The sequence below is a fragment of the Dioscorea cayenensis genome, chromosome 4, assembly GCF_009730915.1.
Source record: "Dioscorea cayenensis subsp. rotundata cultivar TDr96_F1 chromosome 4, TDr96_F1_v2_PseudoChromosome.rev07_lg8_w22 25.fasta, whole genome shotgun sequence".
Classification (NCBI taxonomy): domain Eukaryota; kingdom Viridiplantae; phylum Streptophyta; class Magnoliopsida; order Dioscoreales; family Dioscoreaceae; genus Dioscorea; species Dioscorea cayenensis.
Genome location: NC_052474.1, coordinates 2,036,838 through 2,048,284, shown reverse-complemented (window position 1 = coordinate 2,048,284; position 11,447 = coordinate 2,036,838). Strand labels below are relative to the sequence as shown.

Below are 11,447 nucleotides of genomic sequence, written 5' to 3'. Positions count from 1 at the left end.
GACCAATAGTTAACACATTTTGAAAAACAAAAAAATAAAATAATAATTAGTTCAATATTTTGGAAAACAATATATGGTCTAAATAAAATTAATTTTTGTCTCAAATAAATAAAATTACTTTCAATGGTGTTATAATTTCCAACCTTTGAGAAATCTTTGCATATATATATTCTTTCAAATGGTAGAATTAAGGTATCTTTTAAATATAAAACATACTTATACGGCCATGTATTATTTTTTTTTGTCATTGAATAAAGTACATAAATTAGTAATTTATTTCAAAAGAAGAAAACACAATACAAAGATGAAGATGACAAATAACAAAACAAAACAAAAAAGATATCAAAGATATCACATCACATCCAATCGAGAAAACACACAAAAAGAGAACAAAATAAGAAAGAAATCACTAGGATTCCACTAGGGGTGGAGCGAAGAAGATAATACGAAGAAAATAGATGATTAAATAGCTGGGTCGGGAGTATCGCTTTATGAGGAGGAAGTACTCAACTCTCATGGTGCAGAGATCAAAGATCCCACAAACTCAAGGCTCCTTTTGATGGTTAGGAGTGCCTCTTCAAGTGTGGTTTTTTGGGATTTAGGAGTTGCATTTAACCAAGCAATGAGAATATGATCAATTTTAAATATAGATGAAAGTTGTAATGCTAATGCCATGCATGAGAAAATGAGATAATTCCATTCAAGCCAAATATTCCACCAAATAGCTTGAATGAGGAGGTTTCCTAGACCAAAATAAGTGATGCTCCTGTTGTTGGCCCAAAGGGTCCAAATCTCTTCAAGGGTGGCTGCCATGTTTGGGACATTGAAAAGGGCAGAATAGTGTGACCAAATCCTTGATGCAAATGGGCAGTTCAGGAGTAGGTGGTACGCAGTCTCAATCGCTGTGTAACAAAGCACACAGGTGAATGTGGAGATGCTGTTACAACCTCGTCTTGCTAAATTATCTAGGGTTAAGATCTTGTTGTCTAGGGCTAGCCAATTGAAGATTTAAATTTTGAGGGGGCAGTCTCCTTTCCAAATTGAATTGTTGACTAGGCTCCTAAGTCCTCCGGCATTTAGAAAAGTGTAAGGACTTAACGATGAAGTTCCCATTTTTATCCCAACGCGAACACTTGGTGTCCAAACCTTTAATAAGCATTGTTGTCAGTTGATATTGGATTCCATGGAGATGACTGTTTAGGAAACGATCCAGAAAGGGAGTTGAAATCAATTACCGTGATAAAAGGATTTTACAAATCAAGAAAAATTTCTGCCACACATCCCTTGGTGTTTTTCCTTCAAACCATCTATCGAGCCCAAAATCATAGAGCGGCAATTCTTAAGGGTTGTCTCTAATCCTTGCAAGAATGCACCATGTCAAAGGCCTTTGAAAAGTCAACTTTGATAATGTGCCATGCGAGGTTGCGATTTTGGATGTTGAAGATTAATTCCTCTCCTACTACGATGTTGTGTGCTATACTCCTTCCTTTTATGAAAGCCGTCCTGATGGGATCTACAAGCTTGTTGATTACCGTATTCAGACGGTTTGCTAGAATCTTAGAGATGATTTTAAGAGAGTAGTTATTAGGTTAATCGGGCGAAATTCTGTTGGCTCCACTACTTCTGTCTTTTTAGTGATTAAGACAATGTTCACCCAATTTATTCGTTCTACATTGGGCCTCCCACAGTGAAAGTCCTCACAAAGATGTAAGAGATCAATTTTGATATATGACCAATGTTTTTGAAAGAATAGCAATGGGAATCATCTAGCCGTGGTGCCTTGTCCGCCCCTTGCTCAAAAGTGCCCATTTTGATTTTTGCGAGGGTAAAAGTAAGCTTCTAGGGTTGTTAGGTCAACAACATCTTTGTGAGTGAACAATCTAGACCAATTTGCTTGGAAGCAAAAAATACCGCTTACTTCCAAATTTTTACTAAAGTACTCCAAGAAAGCAACCCCAATTGTTTGGAAGCTAGGTACTCTATACAGCAGTGAATTCACATATTATTTATGAAGTTTATTATTTGTTCAATAATATATAGGTTTTCATATATATATATATATATATATATATATATATATATATATATATATTATGAGTGAAAATTAAAAACATTACGCTCCTAACTAGCTTTGAGGTTTATCCAAAAGAAAAAAAAAATCAACGGGTCTTTATAATTTAGGTGAGATCCACCAACTCTATTTATTGATATATTCTATTTTCTCAGAAAAACTTAAGTTTTAAATCCATCATTTTTTTTGAAATAGTGGATAAATCGACGAATGCATTCTTGGATAAACCATGAATGCATTAAACTGCAAAATCCCCTTTAGGCATAGTTAGAGACTTGTTGGACCTATTCCTTTCCACTAACCTAGTTCCCGGGCCAATGTTAAGAGTATTTTTGAAAAAAATTCAAACAGTTTCAAGGGACAAGAAGGATAATCGTAGTTGGAGATTGACGCCTAATGGAAGTTTCTCCGTATGCTCATTCTATAGGTTCCTAATCGATGGGGGGACAACGCTGTAAAATAGCATCAACCATCTTAAAGAACACATGTCTGAAGAAAATTAATATCTTTAATCTGGTTAATCTGGGATAACAAAATCCCCACCCTAGACAATCTAGCCTCTCGAAGATGCAACAAACTACTGACAATCACTTGTATCTTATGTCATAGTGCGATCGAGACTACATATCATCTTTTCTTACATTACTCAGTCACAACTGATATTTGGAGTCACTTCACTAGGGTCCTAGGTAGCAACAGGATCCCAAACTCCATGAAGGGCCTATGGGATGGTTGGCTCGAGGAGCTATAACCTACAAAAAGGATGGCTTGGTCACTTTTAGCAAAAGCTATTGTTTGGCAAATATAGCTTGGAAGAAATGATTGCCTTTTTAATTATAAAACATTTTCATTATCTTCCCTAATTCTGACAATCAGTCACTTGTTCATCTTTTGGGTATTTGCAACTCTTAAAGCAAAAAAAAAAAAAAACAAAAAAACAAAAAAACAAAAAGTTGGAGGATTCATCTGGAGTGGTAAAGAAAGAGTATTCAGTTTCCAGGGCCTTCCATTCATGGCCTTGATGATAGCCCCCAAACACCCACCAGCTAGCATGTAGCCTTCTTCAGTGCCTCTCTCCCTAGGACGAGGCTCTCTCTACCCCTAGAGGCAGTTTTTCTTTTGTACCTTGTTGTTTCCACTTTTGATGAACCTTTATGTACCTATGTTTTTCCCCCTTCTCTTTGCTTTTGTACTCTCTTCCGTATGTTTTGTATCCACTCTTTTTTTTTCTATCCATCGTTTTTCTAACCATTAAATCAAATATAAAAGAAATAGATATTTTTCATATCATTTAAACTTTAGCCATTATAGAAATTGTATACTTCATGTTACACTATTGTCAAGATAGTAATAGTATTTATGTTAATGTTGGTGTCATCGTGTCACTTGTTGCAAAAGATATTCTTGTTGTAAGGAATGTTCTTTTAACGGAAATAACTTGATACCCATGTGTATATTCTTGGTTAACTATTTAACATGACTAACATCGTCTCACAAAATCTAAAATTTGTATAATATGCTCATGCTCAATATATATATATATTAATTAGTCATTGTTTTGGACAAATAAATTGCAAGTTATATGTTCTCATTATTTGTCATAGTATTAAATCTATGATATTGTGTTTTATGAGACACAATTTTTATATAATGATATTCATATGACAATAGAATGATGATGATTTTTTTCTTTCCTGATGGAAAGGTCGAGGAATCAAATCTTTCTCACATTGGTTGAGATGAGTGACTTGTCTATTTTATTAAAAAGAATTCTACATGATGATTCTATTAGTATTCATCCATTATGGTTTTTTTATAGTAATTGTAGTTAGAGTAAATGTTCCTAAAAAAAAGCTTGAATCTCATGGCATTCTCTTCACTATGCACTATTTCTATTTTGTTTTATAAATGTGGACAAGAGAGAAATAATCTCATCTTCAAGAAGTGGTGCCCAAATTTTAACACCACTACGGACAAAGCTCTTTCTTACTGTTCGGATTTTGACCAGACCACTAGGATTAAATCAAGGGAGTACTCTAAATTCAGAAACTCTCACCCTATCATCTCTGTTCACATTGATGCTTCATGGAACTTGAAAAATTAGGATTATGGATTAGGCTTTGTTATCATTTCTAACTTTAACAAAATCTTACTTGCAGGAGCCAGTGGTTTCATTGCTGACTCTCCCATCAAGGCCGAAATTAAAGCTATAATCCAAGCTCTGAACTTATGCATCGAGAATAGTTGGAATCCTTTCCATACTTTACTGTGTTTGACCTGGAGTCACGCAGATGATGAACAATTTCCACCAGGCTATCGGCCTCATTGGATGGAAGACCGCTTCGGTTGAAGCTTGCTTTTTAATTCTCCTTTGTTTTTCTTTTTTAGCTTTGGCTTTCTTTTGCCAAAAAAAAAAAATGTGGACAAATTGCGACCCTTCAATCATTGCATTAGAAGGGAGTTGAACTCTTAATTAATCTTCCACTTGGAAGAGAAATTAGCTACCACTCTATTGCATGGGTGATTTGTGTACCCTTGTCATCAACTCCTAGTTTAAGAGGGGATTTTTCATCTCTTTTATTATTCTTTCATCTCTATTTAATAACAAAAACATTAGTCCATTGTCCGATTGCAATCACTAATCAATAGAATCTTGTCGTCTTCCTCTTTTGTCTTTATGATTTTCATTATCTACTTTAACTTAATGTTGTTGTTTTTTTAATTATTTGACTGCAATCATTGATCAACTAAATATTGTCGTTTTCTTTTTTTGTTTCTACGATTTTCATTCTCTGTATCGACTCATTTTTTACTAATTTCACTCCATCCCTCCCAAATATAAACATTTATTCACACATAAGCTACACTAAAAAACACTGAAATAAGAGGAAAAAAAAACATTATGTAAATATAAAAGGAAATAAAAATTAGATAGTATAAAAATAACATAGTCTAACCAAATGAAACAATATATGCAAATAAAATAATAATAATAAAATATAATTTTGTATTTAAAAAAAATCATAATTTCTAATTTCTATAACTATAAATATCAACAAGACTTCCTTTGAGGGCAAGCTTCCTCCTCGCTATCATCGATCTCTGCGCGGCTCTCTTCTCAGGTATACATACACTGCTCTAATCTTAGCCCTTTTCTTTTTTCCCCAAGGAATTAGGGTTAGGGTTTTGAGGTGCTTCTCAAAGCTCAAAGGCCTCACAAATTCTGGTGCTTGGTCAGCTTTCTTTTTTCTTTTCTTTTTTTTTCCCCTCAAAATCACTGATCGATGAGTAGATCTTAAATTTGAGCACTTTTGAGCTTGCAGTGTTGATTTAAATGAGTTTTTAATCTAATGAGTCATTTCTTAAGTTTTAGGTGTTTGATAAATTTCTTCCTTCTTTTTTTTTTTGGGAAATTCAAGGGAAAAAAATTCCTTGTTTGGATCTCCACATGGTAGATTCAATTGTTTGACCTACTCTTATGTTTTCTCGATATATTGAGTAAAAATTTAAAATTTCTTAACTTGTTTGAAATTTTAGAATTAGAAGATCTTCTTGTTAATTGACACATGCTAACATCCCTGTTTTTCTAGATCTATCAAGCAAAATTTGGAATTGTTGATTCACTGATTCCTCTCTTAAATTTTCGAGCATTTGATTGATATCTTTCTTTTCCTGATTAAATTTAAAAAAATTAAGCAAAATCATCTTTTTGATCATCATGTGCTTAGGATCAAAATATTTGAACCATTGTTCATGTTTTCGCAAATTTCTTCAATATCTTGCTTACTTTGCTTGAGTAAACTTAGGATAGTAACAATAAAAAAAATTTATCTTTTTGTGACTTTTGAACTGTTACTTATGTTTCTGTTTTCCATCAATCAAAATAATGTTCTTGTTTTCAGAATGGCCAGTGAAGCAGTGGCTGTGAAGATTCAAGAGGGAGTTGGTGTTGATGCTGTTGTCCCTGCTGCCCCTGAGACATCTGCTCAAAGGAAGATACTGCTTAAGTCTGCTGAAGGGGAGGAGTTCTTGGTGGATGAATTGCTTGCTAGGGGATCTAAAATGATTAGCAACATGATTGATGATGGATGTACCGAGGGTGGCATTCCTCTGCCTAATGTGACTGCTCCTGTGCTTTCGAAGGTTTTGGAGTACTGGAAACACCATGTCGGGAAGAGCGAGACTGATAAGGATGCTGGGGAATTTGACAGAGATTTTGTGAAAGACACGTCGAGCAGTGTGTTATTTGACGTCATAATGGTTGCAAACTATCTTGATTGCAAGCCATTGCTTGATCTCGCTTGCCAGGCTGTCGCCGATGCTATCAGGGACATGAATGTTGAGCAAGTGAGGGGTTTTTTTGGTATCACAAATGACTTCACTCCTGATGAAGAGGCAGCGGTCCGAGAAGAGAATAGGTGGGCATTTGATTGACATTGTTGCAGTTTGATTTATTAGAGAACTGATGGTGCTTGTTGTTCATTGGTTTCTGGGTTGTTTTAGTGTAGGTTTTTGTGAGCTGTTTAGAGATGGATGTTTGGGAATGGTTTCAATAAAAGTTTAGCTTGAAATAATGCAAATTTGATTATCTGAAAGCTCCAAACTTGGTTACTTATGACATTTTGGTTTCGAAAATAATGCAAATTTGATTATCTGAAAGCTCCAAACTTGGTTACTTATGACATTTTGGTTTCATTTATATGATGTCGTTCCAATTAACTATCTATGTTCATAGTGACACAGTAAATAACTGATGATTGATTTCATTAAGTAAACCATATCATTTGAATTTCCAGTCAAATACTGAAATTTGACACAGGATTTGAAGACAGCTGTTTATTTACATGAAACATGCATTCTGGTGAACAAATTACTATAATCTTTCAGAAAAGAAAAGATCAGTCAATGTCCAGAAAAATGTTGTAAATCAGTACTCTTGACTCTTGAGTATTAGTTCGCATATTGTTTGAGATCATACCACAAAACTTTTCTCCAAAAAGATCAGTAATTTGACAATAAGTAACAGTCTGAATTTCTATTAAATTATCTGTTAATTACAAAGCAGCTTGTCTGGTTCTCTGATAAGAACTGACAGTAAAAAGAGGAAAATCTACATGCTTCTCAAAACATGCACAAAAAATCCATGCCAAAACAAGTAAAATAAGTTACAAGTCATACTAAATCCATGTGTGTAGAACATAATAATGCCTGCATCGCTGCTTTTTGACTTTCCAATACTTCCTCTGCCCATGGATGATATCATTCATGCCAATTATTATAAAGATGTACTATCAAATGAGCTGCACAATGGGAAAAAAATAAATTGAAATGAATGTTCACAAACAGCACAGTGAGATCTTCGCCATTAAAAAGTATTGCGCCAAATCCAATTATAATAGTCCTTGAGATTTATTATTTTAACTGCATATGTTCAACAGACTTCATTCAAACAAAGACTCTTCTCTTCAGTGTGAACCTCTTTGCAAAAGAAATGTAGGCCATGAAGTTCAAGAAGCTAAACCCTGCTAACCACCAGAAGAAATAATCAAGATGTCCCTTGTTCATATCATCCGGTATCCATCCGGCAGAATCCCTTTGATGTCGTTACAAGAGCGATGAGGCTCACAATGAGTGAACTCAGATAATTGCCTAATGATATCGATAACATTGATAAGGCAGTAGACATGCTCTTCATACTATTGGGGGCTTGATCGTAGAAGAACTCATGCTGGCTGATGTAAGTGAATACTTCAGAGCAAGCCATCAGAAAAAACTAAGGGAGTTGCCATAGTATACTTATCGGTTCGCCTTTGTTCACACTCTCCTTCCTCTTCATCTCCACTATTGCGGCGGTTGCTATTGCGATGATGATGGATAAGTGGCCAATTCCCATTCTCTGGAGCTGAGTGAGCCCATGACCGTCACCGAGATATCTTCTAGCTATTGTTGCAATAACTGTGTCATAGAATAGTACCCAGAGCATGACAGTAAGTACTTCAAAGGCGTAAAGAGAGGCCGGAGGGATGGAAAAAGAACCAAGTCCGGTTTCCATTGCTTTTCCTTGTTCAACAAAAGTTGTGTACATCTGAGCATAAGAGACTGAGTAGATGATTCCAGCTACCCATATTGGTAACAACCGTAGCAATGCCTTAAACTCTTCGACTTGAGTGACTGTACATAAACTCCAAGAATCAACTTCTTTCATATCTGAATTCAATACAATGGCAGCTTTGTCTAAGCACCTGAACTCATCAGTGTGATCAAGCCGATGAGTTCTTCGAGGATTGAGGTTATTGTCTTCGACCTCATACAAGAACCTGTTTTCTGATGGCACTCTAAGTTTTCGTTTTTGGAATGAAGCAACCAAAACTTGAAAGACATTCTTTAATGGACTACCACCTGGCTCTCGCAGTCTGAAAGTAGATGTGCCAATAAGGAAGCATGTGAATGCTAAAAAAATACAGAGTGTTGAGATACCATATCCAATTCCCCAGTCTATATTCTGTTCTATCCACACAATAACAGTACTTGAAGCAAGAGCGCCGGCATTCATGCAGAAATAGAAATAGTTGAAAAATGATCCTTTTTTCTGCACTTCCATTGGATTATCTTCGTCGAATTGATCTGCGCCGAGAGGTAGCAATGATGATTTCACACCACCACTGCCAAAGGCAATGAGGTATAAACCAGAGTAGAATATTAACTTCTCAACATTGTTAGCTGGAGGACATAAATTTCCTGCACAAGATGGTGGCTTGAAGTAAGGAATCGAAGCCGACAATGTGATTGTTCCCATACCCTGCCATCAGCAACAATCAAACTGTCTTCAACTGCGAAGTCGATAAATTTTGCTGTCAATGGATTCAGGAACATAACATACAATCAAGTACAGCAAAGATGAGAACAAGATCATCTTATAACTCCCTGAGTAAGAGTCTGCAATTAGAGCACCAAGAAAGGGGGTGAAGTAACTTGTTCCAGTCCAAGTTGTGATATTCATTGCAATTGAAGCATTGGTTTCATGGAGAATACTACTGAGATATATAACTAGATTAGTAGAAATGCCACAAACCCCTAAACTCTCCAAGAAAACAAATCCTGCAATCCCATAAAAGAGAGTAGTAGTTATACTAATTTTATCATTTGGATGTTCTCATGTTCACCAAACCCATAACAACACAAACACATCATACCTAATATTATGGAAGGACCTCTCTTGATCTCTGTATTCCCACTCTGTTTCACATCTAGACCTTCCTGTTTTTGAAGAAGCGTTTATATATGAATCAAAATCACTTTTGTTTTTTAACAATATATATATATATATATATATATGAAGAGTTAGAAGTTAGAACAAGAAAAACCTGAGTGTTTCTGATTCCATGCAACAGGCTCTGGTGGTCCATTAGACCAACATGATGACCAACTTGTTCTTCCATTGATGCAGAGAATGGAGCAATGCACTCACAGTCACAGAGAATGGACAAAAGGAAAGCAACGAAGGAGGTAACATTGTCTTGCCATGAAGAAACATGTGGTAGTCTTTGAAAGTCAACGTTTTCAGCAAGAGCTGATGGGCTTTATTACTTGGCAGGTTTTCCATCAAATGAATTATTTTTATTAATATTTATTTAATCAATGATGGGATTATTAAATTTTACTTAATTGACTGCTTGATATGACATGTGAGCCACCAACTACTTCCGAATATTTTTTTTTTCAAAAATAGAAACAATAGGAAATGTTATTTAAATTGTTCTGATTATGTAATTGAGGTGGAAGTTGCAATTTGCAAAAATAGAAAACAATATTTATTGGTGGGAACACTGTTTATTACCTTCATTGCTTCACATAAAATAATAATAATAATAATAAAACTATCAGATGAATATGAAAATTATATTTATAATAACCAAAGAATATTTTACGGGGGTGAAAATATAATTATGCATCGTGCCACCAATTTTGATTATGACTAAAATTGATTATATATTTTTTTGTCATCTCTGTTGTGGAATTTAAAAATATATGAACTATAGAATTGTATGATAACTATCAATTGTAGATTTTTTTTTTTCTTTCTGGATGGTGGTGAGAGTTCTCTTTCAATTGTGAATGCGGTCAAAATCCTTTGAAAGTTTTATTTTTTTTAATAAAATGGATAAATTATATTTGTATTTAAAAACGCAATCTAAGAGCAATTACAAATAACATTTTTTTCTCGATAGTTATTTTTTAAAAATTGTCATATTTTTTATTTTATTATTAAATGACCTAACCTATTGTGGTTTTTACACATCACAGCTTAGAGCCATTGTTGTTTTTGACAATATTTGTATCTTTTTAAACAAAAAAAAATAAAATAAATTTTTTTTTAGATTATTTTAAAAAGTCAAAAACTAAAAAAATGCTTTAAAATAAAAAAATTCAAAACAACTTCTAAATTTTTGAATTTAAATTTTTTTAAATCTATAAAAATAATCCTAATCTTGTCTAAGAGGTTTTCTCTTTCCTGGCCACTAGCCACCACTTTCTCCAACTTCTCCTTCCCACTCATCTCCACTAGACCAGGTCAAAAGCAGGGCTGGCGAGGCTGAAGAAAAATGCCAACCCCGACCCATTTTTGGGTTAGTGGGTTGGGCTGGGCCGGCCCTAAAAAAATCAAAAATAATTAATTTTTTTTTATTTTTTTATAAATATTGTAATATACTGAAACATTGAAAACATTCATTATAAATTTATAAAAAAACTAAATTAAAAAAATTAAAACATACAATAATTAACAAAATAAAAACATCCATTATAATATTCAAAACCTAACAAAATCAACAATAATTACAAAATCTCTAAATAAAAACATCTATTACAAAAATACAATCAACAAAATTGTTTAAAAAAAAAACAACAACAAAAACCACAAGATAAAACATCTATTACAATTATAACATTCATCCATTACAATCAACAAAAAATTAGCAAAATTAACAAATCACAAAATAAAAACATCCATTACAATCGCAAAATTTAAATCCTTAACAATATGTCAATATCAATATATATATAAATTATATAAAATATATTATATATAAATTAGAAGCGGGCATCGGGTTGACCCGCCCCAACCCGCGGCCCGCACGGGTTGGCCCATTTAGGCCCGCCTCCAGGCGGGCTTGTAAAAGATCAACCCGACCCGCCCATTTTTATTGGCGGGCGGGTAGCCCTGGCGGGCAGTCTCGAATCGACAGCTTTTAATCTTCACTTCTCAGACATCCTCTCTCTCGTTTTTTTTAAATAAAAGTGGATAAACCATTGATTTATTAAAATGGAGATGGAGGAAAACAAGAAGAGCAACATGAAAGCCTGAAAGAAAAGTATA

The 11,447-nt window shown here is 34.2% G+C and overlaps 2 protein-coding genes across 2 annotated transcripts; one reads left to right on the top strand and one right to left on the bottom strand.

Annotated features, from left to right (window-relative positions):
- The first annotated feature begins 5,134 nt into the window (after positions 1 to 5,134).
- Positions 5,135 to 6,659, top strand: LOC120258204 (SKP1-like protein 5). The gene is made up of 2 exons (XM_039265563.1): positions 5,135 to 5,193; positions 5,974 to 6,659. Exon 2 carries the CDS (start codon positions 5,975 to 5,977, stop codon positions 6,503 to 6,505), a length of 531 nt encoding a protein of 176 aa, XP_039121497.1. The 5' UTR covers positions 5,135 to 5,193; position 5,974; the 3' UTR covers positions 6,506 to 6,659.
- Positions 6,660 to 7,105: 446 nt separating this feature from the next.
- Positions 7,106 to 9,607, bottom strand: LOC120258136 (protein NRT1/ PTR FAMILY 8.3-like). Its single transcript, XM_039265486.1, has 4 exons — positions 9,436 to 9,607; positions 9,265 to 9,328; positions 8,952 to 9,169; positions 7,106 to 8,870 (listed from the first exon to the last, which is right to left on the bottom strand). The coding sequence occupies exons 1-4, from the start codon at positions 9,508 to 9,510 to the stop codon at positions 7,845 to 7,847; spliced, it is 1,383 nt and encodes a 460-aa protein (XP_039121420.1). The 5' UTR covers positions 9,511 to 9,607; the 3' UTR covers positions 7,106 to 7,844.
- Positions 9,608 to 11,447: the final 1,840 nt, after the last annotated feature.

Excerpts from the sequence above, each read along its gene's own strand:
- LOC120258204 (XM_039265563.1), top strand. The coding sequence starts at position 5,975 with ATGGCCAGTGAAGCAGTGGCTGTGAAGATTCAAGAGGGAGTTGGTGTT.
- LOC120258136 (XM_039265486.1), bottom strand. The coding sequence starts at position 9,510 with ATGGAAGAACAAGTTGGTCATCATGTTGGTCTAATGGACCACCAGAGC. Across the intron at positions 9,170-9,264 it reads AGGTCCTTCCATAATATTAG|GATTTGTTTTCTTGGAGAGT; the intron begins GTATGATGTGTT and ends ATGGGATTGCAG. Across the intron at positions 8,871-8,951 it reads CATCTTTGCTGTACTTGATT|GGTATGGGAACAATCACATT; the intron begins GTATGTTATGTT and ends TGCTGATGGCAG.